The following is an 18619-nucleotide window of genomic DNA, read 5'->3' on the forward strand; positions in this document are numbered from 1 at the left end:
GGGGGGGCAGAGGGGGGGTGTACTTCCATTACTAGTATAGATGTCCAATGTGCATTCAAAAAGACTCCTGACCAGAAAACTGCCTCCTTTCTGGATATGTGTCTGGAAAGTCTCTAGATTCTGGACCACTTGATGAACACTCAGGATACACTTCAGGAAGAAAGGAAGTGAAAGGAATCTGGTATCAACAGACTCTGATGTCTACCAGGTACTCTGCTAGATACTTTGCATTAAGTTGTACATTTAGGATCCCAACTCTGTGATGGAGATAGCTTGTTCCCCTACTTAAAAAAAAAAAAAAGAGGAGGCCAGTGTACAGAGAGGTGGAACAACTTTCCCACGATCCCAGTTATGTCAGAAATGGGGTCTCAAAGGGTAAGATGCTGGTTGAGGTGGGACATGCCTGTAATATACAAAACACTCTACTTCATTTATTCCTATAGCAACTCTGTAGATAATGTTTTTGTTTTGCAGATGAGGGAACAGGCTCAGAGAGATTAATTTACACAAGATTAAACATCTGGCAAGTGGTTTATTCTGCATGCCAGCTCAGGTCTTTCTGACTCTTTTTACTTTACACCATTCTGCAGAGTAATCCTTTCATCTGCCAGTGTTAAAATGTGCACATGTTAAAGTCTAATTTTTTGTTTTTTAAACTTCAGATGGATCTTAACTCACTTTCAGATGGGGTAGGTGAATATTGTTGGTACTTAGTTACATTTGTCTTGGCAGCAGTCGGAATCAGTAAAAAGACTATATTCAAGATGGAATGAAAAACAAGTTTAGAAGATCTTAGAGTGACTGAGTAACAGGAAGTTAATATATTATTAAGAATGTTAAGTTTGTACATTTTTATTGTTTATCAGTGGTCTTTCAAAATACACGTTTATATGGAGTGAGTAAAAATAAGAGTATGGCTTTTATTTTTTTGTGTCAATAGTCTTCATTTGCTACAGGCACACCAAAAAGGTTAATAGACAACATATTTGAAAGATATTACCTAATCATTGTTATTCAGAAAATTAACCCAGCTTTCAAGTATGATTTGCTAAAATCATTTCTTTAACAATAGGATACAGGGTTTTCTGGCACTGATTCAGTCTCTCTCTTTTAGAAACTTTCTAACTTGTGACATATTAAAAATAAGTCAATTTTAGAACCATATGCTAGGAAAGTCATTTAAGGATGATAGTAGAAACCAGTTGTGGGCCTACTATAACATAACTGAATTATAAAACATAAAAGCACTTGCATTGTAAATATGACCTAGAAGGCAATGGGGAGTATTTACTTAATTTGAAGCCTTATTTCTTTTTTATATTAAAAATATTCCAAATGGCACAAATCTTAATATTTTTGTGGAAAAATGCATACAGTTCTGATCATATGAATAAAGTTGTATAGATATTTGAAACAATAAACAGATAACGTAAATAAATTGCAGAAGAGGAGACACTGTACTGTCTTACTACTATATATGAGCTTGGCCCCTTTAAGCAATATTACTAAATTTGCTTTAAATGTTTTGCTCCCTTAAATCCTTTGGGAGAAATGGAAGGTGTAAAACTCGTGATGGGTACTCCCTTACTAAATTCTTGAATTCAGAATTCTTAGTGTGGAATTGAAAGCCCACTTCCTAGGCTTAATTTATCATTTTAGCCTTAGCAACTGTCATTCTTCGTCCCATCCCATTTAGTAGTGATATGAAGTCATTTGTTATTATAAATATACCTTTTACCTTTTCTTACATATTCCAACAGATCTTGTTAAAATCGATATCAGATCTGATTCTTAGGCATTTATGAAGATTGTGAGAATAGTGGGTAGGGCTGTGCTTAAGAGAGAATAGCAGAGAGGCCAGTTTGGGACCTGACTGCAGGACTCTGGGCAAGAGATGATGAAGGCTTGAAGTGGTGTGGAGATGATAGTAAAGCTGCTTATATTCCTGGAGCACAGTAAGTGCATCGAGAACGTTACATGTATTACCTCATTTTAATCCTCATGGTAGCCATATGAGGTAGAAAGTTACTAATCATTCCAATTTGCTGATGAGGAAAGGGAAACTTGTGAGTTCAGGAATGTGTCCATAACTACCCAACTAATGGAGTTGGAATCCAAACCCTGGAGACTCTGACTTTCAGTCCTTGTTCTTAGCCATTATACTATAGGGGTAGAAGTGAGAGGAATAGAAAAGAGGCAATGGATAGAAAAAAATGTTGCAAAAATACAAGAGTATTTGACAATGTCTGAATTTGGGATGCACGAGGAGTGGTTTAAATGAAAAGGGTATATATATAAGAGGATGAGGTCACTTGAGATTTTAAGGAGGATTAAATTACCCGAGCTTTTGAGGTTTAGTGTCTGGGAGGACGAACCACCATGCCAGTGGCAGAGATAAGGACCAGCAAGTTGCAATGGAAAGGTAGCTTTGTTTTTGGAAACCATGAACTTGATGTTTTGACGGCATAGCTTGTCTGAGAAATCAGTGACATGTAGGTCTGCAGTATGATTGGGAATTTGAGTCTAGAAATAACAGTTTGGTAATCCGTGGATAGCAATGGAAATTGGAAGTACAGCTAGATGACATTGTAGAGGGAGACCAAAAATTTGAGATGGAATCTTGGGTAGTGAATAGAGTACTTAGAATGGGGAGACAGGCTGAGAAAGAAGAGGCAGACTTGGAGTAATCAGAGAGTTAGGAAGTTAATCAAGAAAGTATAACAACACTGAGGCACTGGGAAGAGAGTGTTTCAAGGGGGAGTGTCTGTTAACAGTGCCAAAATGCTACACGTTTAAGCTCTGCTTTTCTTTTAGGGTTTATGCTCTAGTCAGGGAGATAGTGTTTGACTACAGTAGAGTTCTGAAACCTGTGATAGGGGACTAGAACAACGACAGGCAGGAGGAGTCTGGTTGGGATGGCCATGGTGGGATTTGCAAGTTGTGAAGGAAGACCTGTAGTGGAGGTTGAACATAAGTTAGACCCTGAAGAGAGTCAGGCCAAATGGAAAGTAGGCATTGGAGAGGGGAGGAAGGAGTTTGTGTGTAGGCGTGGAGTGGTGAAATGCAGGTATTGGGGAAACAGTGGAGACCAGACTGATTGGGTGAGGTTTACGTAACAACGTAGTAGAGATCGGGGTAGAAACATCTGAAGGGCCACGTGAAGGAATTTGGCATTTGTTTATTAGATAAATTATTCTAAACATACTTGATTTACAAAAAAGCTGTATTACTAATTTATTAAACGTGTAATTTGTGCTAATTACTATTCTGAGCATCTTACATGTATTATTTCTTTTAATTCTGAGAACTACCCTACTAAATAGATAATATTTTTTCTTTTAAGACTCCAAAGCTGGAGTTCCCAGCTGCAGAAATATTGGCCAGATAATTCTTCATTGTTGGGGGCTATCTTGTGCATTATAGAGTTTTGGCATCCTTGACTTCTACCCACTAGAGGCGAGTAGTATTCCTCACTCTCTTCATATTCCTCCCCTACTTGGGGCAACCAGGGATGTCTCTAGACATTGCCAGATGTCTCCTGGGGAACAGAAGGACCCCACGTTAAAAAATTACCGCTATAAAAACAAAACAAAAACATCAATTTAAAGAGGAGTTTTGTACATTAAACTATAAACTAGTTATAAGACATTCTGATTTCACAAATAGTCAAATTGAAAATAAGAATTTAGGAAATGTGATTTTTATTTTTTCAATAAATGAGAAAACAGACTTAGAATGGTTCACTAACTTGCTCTTCATTATCCAGCTTATCAGTAGTGACACCAAAATTAGAGGCTTAATGATACTAAGTTTGTCTTTTAGCCTTCTTGTTATACTTTTTTTATAGTTCATTAAAATTTGGTAGAGCAGTGCTGGAAGTGAAAGCATAAAGCAAGCATGGAAACCTTTCATATGTCATCCTTAAATGCTTTTGTGCAGAATTTAAAATACGTTTGTTTTTTCTTAAACTTATTTATATTTCATTAGTAGTGTAAAATAGGAAGTGTATTTAGCATTGATCTGTCATTTCAGACCCTCTTTCCTTTTTCAGTGGATCTAGTTTTTCATGTATAGTAGTTTGTAGACCCTCCTTCGGTAAATTACAAGTAACAGTATTTAAGTATTATACATTTATTAATAGTGACAAGCTTGGTGCTTATCTGAGGCCATAATAATTTCATTTGTCACATTTAATGCTTTTTCCACCCTGAGCCTTATGTGGTTTTCCCTTTTCATTGACTCTTCATCACATATCACTTTAGATTAAAGGTCTATATAGTAGGACTCCAGTTCTCCTTCCACCATTTAGTTTCTCTTTTTTCTGTGGCATTTTCCTAAAGTACTCTCTGTCTCAAGCTTCTATTTGCTGTATAGTCATGATAATAAGTATTTGTAAACCATTTTTTTTAGTTGTTTAGAGGAAACATACTTAATCACACAGTATTAAAATTTATCACACTTAGGCTGCTATCTGATACTCTGTTTCTCATTGTAGAGTAGGATTGTTAATATTTCTTATAATTATTTCAAAGAATTCTTTTACTGAAGTTATTTTCCATTACAAACTAGGACATAAAACAACTTGAACTCCGTGTAACCCCCTCAGAGTTGCACCTTATAGTGTCTTGCCTAGTGAAATTCAAGTACCTCTGTTTTATTTTCTTTGTGTGTTTTTTTTTTTTTTTTTGGAGAGGTTTTTTTGCTATAGGGTGCGTGCGCTCGCCAGACAGAGACAGAAAGACAGAAAGCGAGAAATCACCCCCCAGGGGGATGGCCACGCCGCAATCCCTTCTCCATTCTCCTCTCGGGATCTTGGGCCCACAGGCACATGCACCCGGCGTGAGTTTAAGCTGCCGGGTCCGGGACTCGAACCTCTCTCGACTACATGGGAGTTCGGCGACATAGCCATTACGCTAACTACTGGTCCCTCTCTGTCTTATTTTCCTGCGATAAAGAAATTGAAACATTAACTAAAATAAGCAGTTCATCTCCCTGCTCTGTATTTCCTATTTATAGGTTCTTGGGATGTACAGGTATGATTTTAAGAAGTTATTTTGAAGCTACTGTGATTCCCCATCCCCAGCCCCTCCTTCACACCATTTTCTATCTCTAAAATGGAAATCACATGCAACTTTTAAGTGCTTTAGGCTCTGGGATAAAGGACATTTGAAACACTTTGAATATCTAAAAGATACTTGTCCTCAGGAAAGGAGAATTTTGAAGTAGATGTTTTTGTTTTTTACCTTTCAGTGGCATTCTACTCTCAATATTCTCTTTTTATTTATTTTTAGAGAGCCTTTGCTATAGGGCACATGCGCTCCCCAGAGACAGAAAGCAAGAAATCACCCTCTAGAGGGGATAGCCAGACCACAATCCCTTCTCCATTCTCCTCTTGAGATTTTGGGCCTGTGACACACACGCCTTCGGCATGAGTTTCACGTCACCAGGTCCGGGACTAGAACTACGTGGAAGTCCAATGATGTAACCATTACACCATCTGCTGGTCCCTTATTTATTTGTTTAAGTAATTATTTTGTTTAACTTTATTTTGATTTGACCAGAGAGGGACAAAGAGAAAGAGAGTGAGAGAAAGCAAGCCACCAGGCCCGGAACTTGAACCAAGATCAGCCATGTGGGAGTCCAGCGCCCTTAAACACCACACCACCTGCCAGCACTCCCTTATTTATCGTTTCTCAGATTTTTGCTATAGAGCACGTGCACTCACCAGAGAGACAGAGAGAAATAGAAAGACAGAAAGCAAGAAATCATCCCCTGGGGGGGATGGCTATGCTGCAGTTCCTTCTCCTCCATTATCCTCTTGGGATTTTGGGCACGCACGCGCACACACACGTGTGCGCGCATACACACACACACATGTGTCCAGTGTGAGTTTCAAGCTGCTATATCGTGTCTTGAACCATGGTCAACCATGTGGGTGTCCAGCAACGTAACCATTACGCCAGTGGCTGGTCCCAATATTCTCTTTTTAAGCTATCTTCTCATCCTCCATTTTTTTCTTTTGGTGACATTCAAATAAAAATTGTTGATCATATAAACTTGATCTCTATATATTTTGTAGAATTTACTATTGTGGAATTTGAAACAGCACCTGTATTAGAGGTCTTCAAAGTGATCATGTAAAAGCTATAGATTTAAAAAATTGTATGTATTGGGATCAGCAGTTAGCATAATGGCTATGTTGCTGAACTCCCATGCAGTCGACCGCGGTTCGCATCCCGGACCCGGTGGCTTAAAACTCACGCCAGGCGCATGTGTGTGCGTGCCCAAGATCCTGAGAGGAGAACGGAGGAGAAGGGATTGCGGTGGGACCATCCCTCTGGGGAGTGATCTTTTGCTTTCTGTCTCTCTGTCTCTGTCTGTCTGGCGAGCGCTTGCACCCTATAGCAAAAACCTCTTCCAAAAAAAAAAAAATTGTATGTACCAAAATAATCTTGTACTTTAATTTCATTTTTCTGCAAACTCTGAAGTCCCCTTATATTGTCTTTTTTTTAAACTACTCTAATTTTTTTCATGGATGCTAGAAGTCCTAATTGTAGGTTCTTTTTAAGTAATTTATTTATTTTCTATTTTTCTATAGGATGTGTGGGCTTACAAGAGAGAGAATGAGAAAGCACTCCTGCCAGGTATTGGTCACACCAAAATGTGTGATTCCTTTCTTCACCATATTTGGGATTTGGGGCACACCTGTATAGGTACCTGGCATGTCTTTTAAGCTGCTGGGTCTGGGAGTCGAACTGTACTGTCTCACCCCTTTATAGCATCCAGCTGTTTTAACCATTATGCCACCAGCTGGCCCAGCTAATTATAGGTTCTTAAAACTTCATTGACATTTAAAAGTATTAGCTTGTCAGGAAAGTCATGACGTATTTTTCTGTTTTTCTTTGCAAAAATGTGTCATAACTTTTCAGACAACCCAGTGTTTTTGAATAGGTAAAGAGGCATATTTGAAATTTAAAAGGTGTAAAAGAATAATCTAGTGAAAAGTCTTCCCACCAAAACCCTGAGCGACTTTCTGTTTAAGCAAGGCGATGACATCAAAAGTCTGTGTTTTTTTTTTTTTGGAGAGGTTTTCACTATAGGGTGCGTTCACTCGTCAGACAGACAGAGACAGACATAGAGACAGAAAGCGAGAAATCACCTCCCAGAGGGGATGGTCACGCCGCAATCCCTTCTCCTCCATTCTCCTCTCGGGATCTTGGGCACGCACGCACACGCGCCCGGTGTGAGTTTTAAGCCACCGGGTCCGGGACGCGAACCGCGGTCGACTGCGTGGGAGTCCAGCGACATAGCTATTATGCTAACTGCTGTTTCCCCAAAAGTCTGTTTTTCAAAAGACTTCTTGGAGTATAGTTAAAATGGTTAAAAGGATGAACTTTATGTATATATATTTTATCAAAAAAATCTCTTGGAAACAGAGTAGGAAGTTGATTGGAAAAGAACTAAGAGTTGTGAAGGAGGAAACTATTAATATTTGAGAAGTTCTGTGGTCCAGGTGAGAGATGATGGCTGCTTGAATTTATATGGAACTGTATTTTGTTATTGTGTTGTTAAACAGAAATACCTGAGACCAGATGATTTATAAAGATTTAGAGTTTTGGGCTGGCTCTGTGGCACAGGAGTGGCCTTCATGGTTTGAATCCCCAGCCTAGTCAGCCTGAAACATGCCAGGTATGTATGAGAGTGCCCAGAATCCAACAGATTGGAGGTCTGGAGGAGGGAATCTCAGTGTGACCAGACCTTGTGCAGGGTGCCCCTTTCTCTCTCCTTGTCCCTATTACTCTCATGTGTGTGCACTCTATTATAATAAGGAAAAAAATAGAAAAAAAAATAGGAGATATATTTGACTAACAGTGCTGCTGGCTGGAAGGTTCAAAGGTGTGGGCTGGCCTCAGGCTGACCTTTGGTGCTGTATCACAACATGACAATAGAGGAAGTCAGGTATTTACAGAGAGAGGATGCTTCCTCTGTTTGTACCTCCCAAGTCTCCAGCTGATGGGATGGTTCTGTCCCATTAGGCCCCGCCTCTTAAAGGTTTCATCATCTCCCAAAGCCATTACACTGGTGACCTTCCAAATATGAGACAAACCATTATCGAAACCATAGCAGTAACAATTGATAAGGAGAGAAGTGAATGAATGTAAAAGATAAATCATGGCGATTGATTGGATATGCAGAAGGAAAGATGAGCTCTTGGATTTTTAAGATTGATTCTCCTTTGAAAGAGAACAGTAGAAGAGGGCCAGATTGTGTGTGTGTGTGTGTGTGTGTGTGTGTGTGTATGAGAGAGAGAGGGAGAGAGAGAAGGAAATAGAATTAGGTTTGAATAACATCTCAAGTGGTGGTTGTATTCATTAGGCCTTTGGAGATTCATGTATGGATCTTAGAGGATTCCATGGATGAGAGATGTAGGTGGTAATTAAGATTAAGAAAGTGGGTGACTCTTGGTTACTTTGAAGGAAAGTAATGGAATGAAGGGGGTGCAAGTCTGGAGAATTAGCTAAGGAGCTGATCATGGAGCTCAGATGAGCTAGAGAGGCAGAGAGAAAGCCAGGGGGTATGGGATCTCAGAAGCCTAGGAAAGAGAACATTGAGGATGAGGGTGTATAAGGTGCAGCTGAAAGAGTGAGCAAGCAGTGTTAGATTTAGCATTAGACTTAGCAGCAAGATAGTTATCGATGACTTTGCCGAGAACATTTTGAGGAGCATGTCGAGACAGAAACTTGACTAGATTGAAAGTGAATGGGAGTTTGTGTCAGTTTTTACATCTTCATTTGTTGTAACAGAAAATCCAACTCAAATTGGCTAGCAGTAAAGAGGATTTATTATTTCATATACCTGGAAAAGTCTTGAAGTAGAATGGGCTTCTGATTTGATTTGATCAGGGCTCCAGCACCATCTCTCTGTTGCCTTTAGCTGTGTCCTTCATGTGTGGATTTCATCCTTCGGCTGTTTTCTCTCATGGTAGGAAATGGCTGTAGTTCTCAGCCTCACAGCTATGCACCACACCCTTCAGAGCCCTGGCTACTTATTGGATGAAAGTTCTGCATATTTCCTTATTTTTTTTTTTCATTCACTTTAAACAAATAAAACATTTGGTTATTTTTTAGAAAATCTCAAGTATATGCAGTAACAGTGAACTCTCACATACTCATTCTCTGACTTCCACAGTCATCAACTCGTGGCCAATTTTGATTCATCTGTAAACCCTCGTCCCAATTATTTTAAATACATCGTAGACATATAATTCCATATGTTAATATACTGTAGGTATCTCTCAAAGTCAAGAATCCCCCTTTTAAACATCACCATGACACTGCAGTCACCATGACACCATTATCACACCATTTCTTAGCATCAGCATTAATATTTTTGACTATTTCATAAATGTTTTTGTTATTTTTATGTTTTTATTTTATGGTTCCTCATTCCAGTCAGGATTTAAAGTTTTGGGGGTTTTTTTGTTTGTTTTTTATATGTAGGCTCCCCCTCTGTCTCATTTTATTTTCCTTGAAATTAATTTGTTGGAGAAAGCGGAGTGTTTGTTCTATAGTTTGTCATAGTCTGGATCCTGGATCTCCTTGGTATTGTTTAGTAGGTTTCTCTTGCCTTCTGCATTTCTTATAAATTGATAGATTAAGAGAATTCATTGCTTTCTGGTTTGATTTTTTTTTCTTTTGTGTACTTCTACTATAGGCACTCAATGTCTAGCTACCTCTCTATCATGACTTCTTGATTTCTTAACTGGGATACTTCTTTCAAAAGAAACTTCCCTTATTATTTGGTTACCCTGAGTGCCGTGTGGGAGTTACCTGATGCAGTGGTAGTCTCCAGGCACATTCCGGGTAAGTGACCCCTGGGGTCACAGGACAGAAAGCTCATGGAACATCTTAAAATGCTCAAATCACATGATTTCTTAAATTAAGTTACAGCAAGAAGCAAGAAAGGAAAGATAGGTGAGCCTGCATACTTACATCAGGGTGCAAGCAGGGAGGAAGGAACACATTCCCAGAATTTCATGGTCTGCAGTGGTTTTGGGTCTGTATTTGTCCTGCCTCATCAGCCTTCCCTGTGGCCATGAGGATCAGAGTTTAGGTTTGAATAAGGAGGCCCACAGAGACACATAAGCCAGTGACATAAACGTGCTGTAGCAGAGAGACACAGGAGACAAGCATGCTGCTACAGCTGTAAGCCTGATGAATACCCAAGGGTTTGTGTTCTTTGGGCAGAGGACACAGGCCAGAATGGGCACCATCAATGGGTGGACTCGTGCATATGAAATATTTATGTATACTGAGTGGTCATTGACTCTTGTTTAATCTCTTGCATAATTACTATATCATGAATATTTAGTACCATATATATATAGTGTATCCGTGACTATTTAATCCTTAGATACCTTATGGATATTTGGTATCCTCTGTTTTTTTCCCATCCCTTTCTATGCTCAGAATTGATATGCTACTCACTGCTTGCCTTTATTTAACACATTCTATCAACTCTGTGTCTAACAAACTTTGTTTTTTTAACTAGCTATTTATCTACATATAAAGTATCCTTTTTAAAAAATTTTGTTCTTGGGACCAGCAGATGGTGTAATGGTTATATCTCTGAACTCCCACATAGTCAATCTCGGTTGAGTTCTAGACCAGGCGACTTAAAATTCACAAGGGGCACATTTGCATGCGTGCCCAAGATCCCAAGAGAAGGGATTGCGCTCGCCAGACAGAGAGAGACAGAGAGACAGAAAGCGAGAAATCACCACCCAGGGGGGATGGCCACGCCGCAATCCCTTCTCCTCCATTCTCCTCTCGGGATCTTGGTCACGCACGCACACGCGCCCGGCGTGAGTTTTAAGCCACTGGGTCCGGGACGCAAACTGCGGTCAACTACATGGGAGTCCAGCGACATAGCCATTACGCTAATTGCTGGTCCCAAAAGTTTCATTCTTTTATGAGAGTGAGAGAAGAAGAGAGTGAGAATGAGACAAACATTTTCAGCAGGGTTTCACACTATGTTCTGCCCAATCCCAGCCTTCCCACCAACCAGGATGATGGGTACACATACTCAGAATGTACAGGTTGACCTGGGAACAGAACCACACCACTTGAAGCATGTTACCACTGCACCACTGAGCCAGTTTTATTCTTAAAAGTATCATGCAATATTTTACCTATGTTTTATAATTAGCAAACCTAGTCCTCTTTTATAATAGAATTGAATTGTCTCAAGAGTAAAGTGGCATTACATTGATGTACAGGGAAAGCAAGATATTTGCTATATTCTTGCCTTTCGTTGGGAAGAAATTAAACCTAACCGAATGGCCCCCTCAAAATCTGAAAGGATATAAAGAATAGGAGAAAGAACATTCCAAACTACACTTACCAGAGAGAAGGAAAGTGAGAAGTCACCCCCTGCTGAGGGGTATGGCCATGCTGTAATACTTCCTCCTCCATTCTCCTCTCAGGATTTTGGGCACTCAGGTACACCTGCCCAGTGTGATTTTTCTTTTTTCTTTTCTTTCTTTTTTTTTTTTTTTTTTTGTTTTTTTAGGTTTTTGCTATAGGGCGTGTACACTCACCAGAGAGACAGACAGACTGACAGACAAAAAGCGAGAAATCACCTCCCAGGGGGATGACCTCACCGCAATCCCTTCTCCTCCATTCTCCTCTCGGGATCTTGGGCACGCATGCATACGTGCCCAGCGTGAGTTTTAAGCCACTGGGTCCAGGATTTGAACCGTGGTCGACTACGTGGGAGTCCAGCGACATAGCTATTACGCCAACTGCTGGCCGTCCCAGTGTGATTTTTCAAGTTGCCAAGTTTGGGACGTGAACCATGGTCAGCTAGGTGTGCATCTAGTGCCTTAATCACCATGCATCCTGCTGTCCCCAGCGTCCAATATGATTTTTACTTAATTTGATTATTACTAATGATTATTACTTTTGTTTTTTTCCCTTTTATTAGCTGGTATTCTACTATAAGGAAGAACATCCCTTTGTTTTCCTATCTATATATTTATATCTGAATGGCCTCATTGATTCATGTTTTATTCAATGAACTATAATTCTTTACAGGTACTTGTCAAGATCATTAAGATCTATACAAGATCATTAAGTAAATTAATAAGTGAGGAGTTTAGAAGTGGATGTCTTGGGAGTGTTTTGGTACCACAGGGTATGAGCTTAGAAGTGAATGTCTTGGGGTGTTTTGGTACCACAGGGTATTTTTTTTTTTTTTTGAGAGGTTTTTGCTATAGGGCACGTGCGCTTTCCAGAAAGAGAGAGACAGAAAGTGAGAAATTGGATGGCCACACCATAATCCCTTCTCCTCCATTCTCCTCTTGGGATCTTGGGCACGCACGCACATGTGTCCGACGTGAGTTTAAGTCACAAGGTCCCGACTTGAACTGTGGTCAGCTACATGGGAGTCCAGTGGGGTAGCTATTACGCTATCAGCTGATCCTGGGGTATGTATTTTTCAATAGATATTTCTCCATACCTCACTAGAATAATATAATTCTATCTGTACAACAAGCATACATTAGGTAAGTGCCAGAAAGTGACAAGGCATTCTACAACACAGTAAATCTGGCATAATCATTTTTACCTATTCTGAGTACTGCTCTGCACAGTAAAGTACAAACTTAGAAATGTAATAGATGGCGAACACTTCATTTAGAGAGAACTAACTGACTACAGGAACAAGACAGAAACTGAGAAGGACGATTCCTGAGACACACACACTGATAAGGGGGATTCCCTGTGCTGGGGATCTGGTAGTAAGTCTGAGAGGTCACTGAGCAGGTGGACTGTAAGTGAGGAGTGGCTGTATTATTTATTTTGATGCTCACATTTTCCAAGGTTTGGTCAGTGGGTTCCCTTTCCAGATGGATCTTGTGTCTGCGTCTGACAGAGAGACAAACAGATGTTCTGAGTTCATTTTGTACTTTCCCTTCCACCATGGAAACAACCCATTTCTTCATGGAGTCCTCTTTTTTTTTTTTTTTTTTTTTTGGTTTCTCTTTTTTTTTTTTTTTTTTTTAGGTTTTTGCTGTAGTGCGTGTGCACTTGCTGGTGAGACACAGAAAGACAGTGAGAAGGAAAGTGAGAAGTCACCCGCTCAAGGGGATGGCCGCACACAATCCCTTTTCCTGTATCTCCTTTTGGTGGGATTTTGGGCATACATGCACATGGGCCTGGTGTGTTTTTCAAGCTGTCAGGTCTGGAACTTGAGCCATGCAGTCAGCCATGTGGGATCCAGCTACCTTAACCACCACTGCACCTGTTGGCCCTTTCTTTTTATTTTTTATCTCATTTGTTAATTTATTTTTAATTGCCAGAGGACACATATGCTTATGGGAGTTTAGGGGGAGAGCACCTCTCAATGGATCGTGCTCATACCACGATCCTTTTTCCTCCATTCCTTCAGGATTTTGGATACACACACACACATGCCAATGTGCTTTTCAATCTTTTGAGGCTGGGATTTGAACTGTGGTCGGCTGCACTACAGAAGCAGGCTGGTCCCTGTTTGTTTTAGTGAAAAGGCTATTAGAAACCAAGATGTTGAGGGGGCTGGCAGGTGGCATGGTGGTTAAGGTGCTGGACTCCCACATGGCTGACTATGGTTCAAGTCCTGGTGGACCTTGCCTCCTCATTTCCCCCTCTCTGTGTGTGTCTGGTCAAATTAAAAAAACAATAATAATAATAATGAATAAACTTAAATAATTCTTTAAAAAAAAAAAAGAAACCAAGATGTTGATGCTAGGCTTATTGCTAACAGTGTTATTTAGCAGATAGAGCTAGCAAACACACACACACACACACACACCAACACGTATATGACATAGCCACATCTATTTCTCCGTCTAGATACAGATGCTTTTTTTGGGGGGAGTGGTCATAGGATGTATGTGCTTGCCAAACAGAGACAGAGAAACAGAGAGACGTAAAGTGAGAAACCATCCCTCAGGGACAGCCACACCACAATCCCTTCTTCATTCTCCTCCTGGGATTTTGGGCATGCATACACCACGATTGTGTGTACACATTCCCACCAGGTCCAGGACTCAAACCATGGTTGGCCATGTGGGAGTCTAGTGCTTTAACCACCATGCCACCTGCTGGCCCCTAGATATGTCTTAAACATCATACATTCATTCTGTCACTTCTCATTTCATCCAGCACTGCAGAGTTCATCCTCTTTTTAATAATTGTAACCCCCTGGTCACTGAGAAGCATGGCTCCATTTGAGTTTGAGGTTTCATTCTTTATGACATTCAAGTGAAGAGTTGAATAGGCTGGTGGCTTATAAAGATCTGGAGCTTGAAAGAGGTGCTTAGTCTCAAAGGGTAATGGGAGGAGTGCAGGTGGTCATTTAAGCTCAGGAATGCTGCACAGACCTTAACATATTATTTGGGAATAGTAAAAAGAGGAGCTAACTTTTAATTGGTGGCTTCTACGTAGACAAGACACTATGTTTAGGTACATTACATGTGCCTGCTGTGTTTCAGGCTCAGTTCTAGGTGTAAGTGACATAGGACAGAAAAATAACTCGCTTTTTTAAGGTATATTGAGCGCAAAGAGGTAGAAATAAATAAAATGCAGTGGAAGAGTAATAACTGCTAGTATGTTAGAAAATAAACAGGAGGGGACTAGCAGTCAGCGTAATGGCCAGGTCGCTGGACTCCCATGTAGTTGACCGCGATTCGAGTCCCGGACCCGGTGGCTTAAACTCATGCTGGGCGCGTGTGCGTGAGTGCCCAAGATCCCGAGAGAGAATGGAGGAGAAGGGATTGCGGTGTGACAATCCCCTGGGGGGGGTGATTTCTCACTTTCTGTCTCTCTGGTGAGTGCACATGCCTTATAGCAAAAACCTCTCCAAAAATAACCGCTAGTGGTAGAATTAAAATAGGATGGCTGATTGGGTGGTAAGGGAAAGTATATCTGAAGAGAGGACATTTACCTGAGATCTGAACAGAAAGAGCCAACCATATGGTTGGGGGAGGAACATAAGAGGCAGAAGCGCCAGATGGTGCTCAGGTCAGAAGGTCAGAACTTGGCATGTTCAGCAACAGGGAGATGTGGGTGCTGAAGTGTAGTGGCTGGGGGCAGTGCAGGATGTTGGGGTCAGAACAGTGTGGGCAGCACATCTGTGGGATGAAGGGAAGCTATGGGATGAAGGGAAGCTAGAACTCAGAGGTGAGAATTACTGTGCTCAAGATCCCTTTTCAATGAAGGAGTAGAATTAATGGGGGAGAATTTTCTTTAACCGTGCCTCAGATAAGGGACTGACAACTAGAACACACTGGGAACTCAAGCAGCTTACCTGCAAGAAAATGATTAACCCAATTAAAAGATGGAAAAATGAGGTGAATAAACAATTCTCTAACAAAGACATATGAACAGCCAAAAAGCATATGAAAAAATGCTCAACATCCCTCATTGTAAGGGAGATGCAGATCAAAATCACAATAAGATACCACCTAACCCAGTCAAACTGGCGAAGATTAAAAAAACAATGATAAGTGCTGGAGGGGATATGGTGAAAGGGGAACACTCCTATGCTGTTGGTAGAAATGTAAATTGGCCCATCCACTGTGGAGAACTATACAGAGGTTCCTCAAAGACCTTCACATAGAACTACCATATGATCCAGCAGTTCAACTCCTGGGTATCTACCCAAAGGACAGGAGAGCACTCAGTCGAAAAAGAAAAATTGTGGCACATATATTCCATGGGATACTATTCAGCCATAAAAAATAAGAAGGCCCTGGAATTTGATAGAAAGTGGGCAAATATGGAAGACTTGTTGCTGAATGAAGCAAGTCAGGCTATGAGAGACATTGTATGTCTCCACTTAAAATATACTGACTGTCTGCACTTTATGGTGGAGACTGAAAGACTGGAGAACATAAAAGTATTAAAAATTGTGATGGACACTAGAGACAAAGTGGAAAGAGAGTGTGGGAGGGCGTAGGAAGGGAACTTTGGGGGGAAAATGGAGAGGTAAGACACTTGTGAGACACAGATAAGGTTTATTATCTGTTGACGAAGATGTGTATAATAGTCTCAGCCGGGCTGGACTGAGGTGTAAATCATGCTGGGTAAAGTGTCTTCACAATCTAAAGGATGTATAGCGATTTAATGTACAAATAATTAAAAAATTAAATAATGAAAAGTATACTTAGAAGATGTGATAAAATGTAAATTTAAATAAATAAATAAAAAGAAAAAAATTGTCTTAAAGGTGAAAAAAAATGTCTTAAGGGTGGGGGGAAAAAAGAATTAGAACCCATTACTGGCTCAAGATCCCTTTGCAAGTAAGGGGTAGAATTGGGACCTGACTGAGTCCTTTTTAGTCCGAAGCCCCTAGTTTGCCCTAAAAAAAAAAAAAAAATTCCCAAATTTTGAAATTAATTTAGGTGGCAAATGTAGGTTAACTGAAAAACGGTTTGATTTTGAGAGGGAATGCTATTACAAAAGTCAAGAGTAGTCTGGGAGGAAAGTTTTTCAAAGCAGATTCAAGGAGTAAATTATGATTATTAGTACAGAGTCTGGGAGTTACTCAAAGGGAAATTTGAAATCTGAGCATTCCTTTAGGAAAAGACTGATGGTTAGAATTTTGTTGTTGTTGTTGTTTTTTTGCTTTTGTTTTTCCTTCCTTCATGAGACCTTCTACAGGGTCTCATGCCATAATCCCTTCCCCCAGCCTTCCTGGCCAGCCAGGATGGTGGGCCTGGTGTGTATAGGTTGAATGGGGAACCAAACCCAGAATCATCTCTATGGATCCAGCATCACTTGAGCTGTGCATTACCACTTTGCCACCTAGCAAGCCCAGAATTTCCTTTAAAAATGACATTTTTATTCAGTTTTCAAATATTTATTGAGTGCTTGGTATGTAACATTCACCACATACTAAGTTGGTGTTGGGTATTCATTTATGGTGCATAAGGTGGAAATGGTCCTTGCCCTTTGTCTAGGTGTGAAGGTATTCTTATCCGTTTGTTCTTGTCAACAGTGGGTTTAAAACTATTCTCTTTTTGCCACTTTTATAGGCAAAAAAAAATGTATTTTTGTGACTTTTTTGATTATTGGTGCTGCACATTTGTTTTTCATATTTTTGACCTTTAGAATGCTTGTGTGTGTGTGTGTGTGTGTGTGTGTGTGTGTGTGTGAGATTTTGTTTTTTAGATGGGGTCTCTCTTTGTTACGCTCCTTCTGTTTTAGCCTCCTGAGCAGCTGGTATTACATGCACATGTTCTGCTTTTTTTTTTTCTCCTTTTAGGTTGGGCCAGGAATTGAACCCAGGTCTCCCATGTGGCCTCAGCCTTCCAAACAACAGTATTTTGTGCATGTTACTGTGGCCACTTTTTAAAAATGTTTCTTGGTTAACTTCAGGTTCATAGTGTGGCTTATTTTTAGTGGGAGGTTTTTTTTTCTTTTTTGAAACTCATGAGTTACATATTATAATTGTTTTTGAAATAACTTTTTAGATTTGAGAAATAAGGCAGTGGCCTCATGATTTGGTGTGATGGTATTTCTGAAATATGCTCTGCTCCCCTCCTGCCTTCTGCCTCTTTCTCATTGCAATTAAATCTGTACAGTATTTTGTGCTGGATTGAAGGTGCAACTGATAGCTGACCCAGCTGTATAGGAAGTTGCCTTGAGCAATACCATCTTTACTCCCTCTACCTGTACTTCAGGCATTTCAGGTGACTGATAATTTCAAAACTTAGATCTAGTCTGGATTTATAACAACATGATTAAAGTAGGTTCTGCTTAAGTCCTGGTACACAAGAAAAACTTGTCTCTCATCCTTTGCAATTCTAGCAGTGGTATTTCACTCCGACATTTCGTAAGTATTAATTTCTTACCTTTGTGTTCTAGAGATTAGTAATGAAGTGAAACCTCTTATCTTTGAGTTTTCCTGTTTATTTTCTTTTTTCTTTTTTTTTAGAGAGGTTTTTGCTATAGGGCACACGTGCTCGCCAGACAGACAGAGAGAGACAGAGAGACAGAAAGCAAGAAAACGCCGCCCAGGGAGGATGGCCACACTGCAATCCCTTTTCCTCTGTTCTACTCTTGGGATCTTGGGCATGCACGCACACGTGCCCTGCGTGAGTTTTAAGCCGCTGGGTCTGGGACGCGAACCGCGGTCGACTACATGGGAGTCCAGCGACATAGTCATTATGTTGACTACTGGTCCCCTCCTGTTTATTTTCTAACATACTATTTCAACTTTATTTTTTTTAATGTAATACAATTCATTACTGCTTTTGGGTATTTTTTTTTCAGTCTTCCATATAATTTTATTTTCTCCCTTCAACTATGATAATATGATATCCAAATTTTGTCTTAACTGGTGGGTCTGTACACACAGATCTATCTATCCCACTGACTGGCAAGGCAAATGCTGCTGCTTGAAATGATCCCACCACGGATCCTCTGATCATCCAACTCAAGTCACCCCCCTGCCTGGCTTTATCTTCACTATATTGTGTGACCACTTTATTGAATTTCATTCCAGACTTTAACTTTTCCATGGCTTCCATAATTTTGCTGCGGTTTTTTTTTTTTTTTTTTTTTTTTTAGATTTT

At 40.2% G+C, this 18619-nt stretch overlaps 2 protein-coding genes across 2 annotated transcripts in view; one reads left to right on the forward strand and one right to left on the reverse strand.

Moving 5' to 3' along the window:
* CAMSAP2 (calmodulin regulated spectrin associated protein family member 2) overlaps positions 1-18619 on the forward strand; it is a 123153-nt gene that overhangs the window by 19412 nt on the left and 85122 nt on the right.
* The window catches only part of LOC114009080 (peptidyl-prolyl cis-trans isomerase NIMA-interacting 4-like), a 703-nt gene continuing 415 nt past the window's right edge, over positions 18332-18619 (reverse strand). The window contains exon 2 of the mRNA XM_027774551.1: positions 18332-18581. Coding sequence (XP_027630352.1) covers positions 18332-18581 — 250 coding nt within the window. The remainder of the gene's footprint in view (positions 18582-18619) is intronic.

Source organism: Tupaia chinensis, unplaced genomic scaffold (genome assembly GCF_000334495.1).
Source record: "Tupaia chinensis unplaced genomic scaffold, TupChi_1.0 Scaffold000453_1, whole genome shotgun sequence".
In the NCBI taxonomy this organism is placed as follows: domain Eukaryota; kingdom Metazoa; phylum Chordata; class Mammalia; order Scandentia; family Tupaiidae; genus Tupaia; species Tupaia belangeri.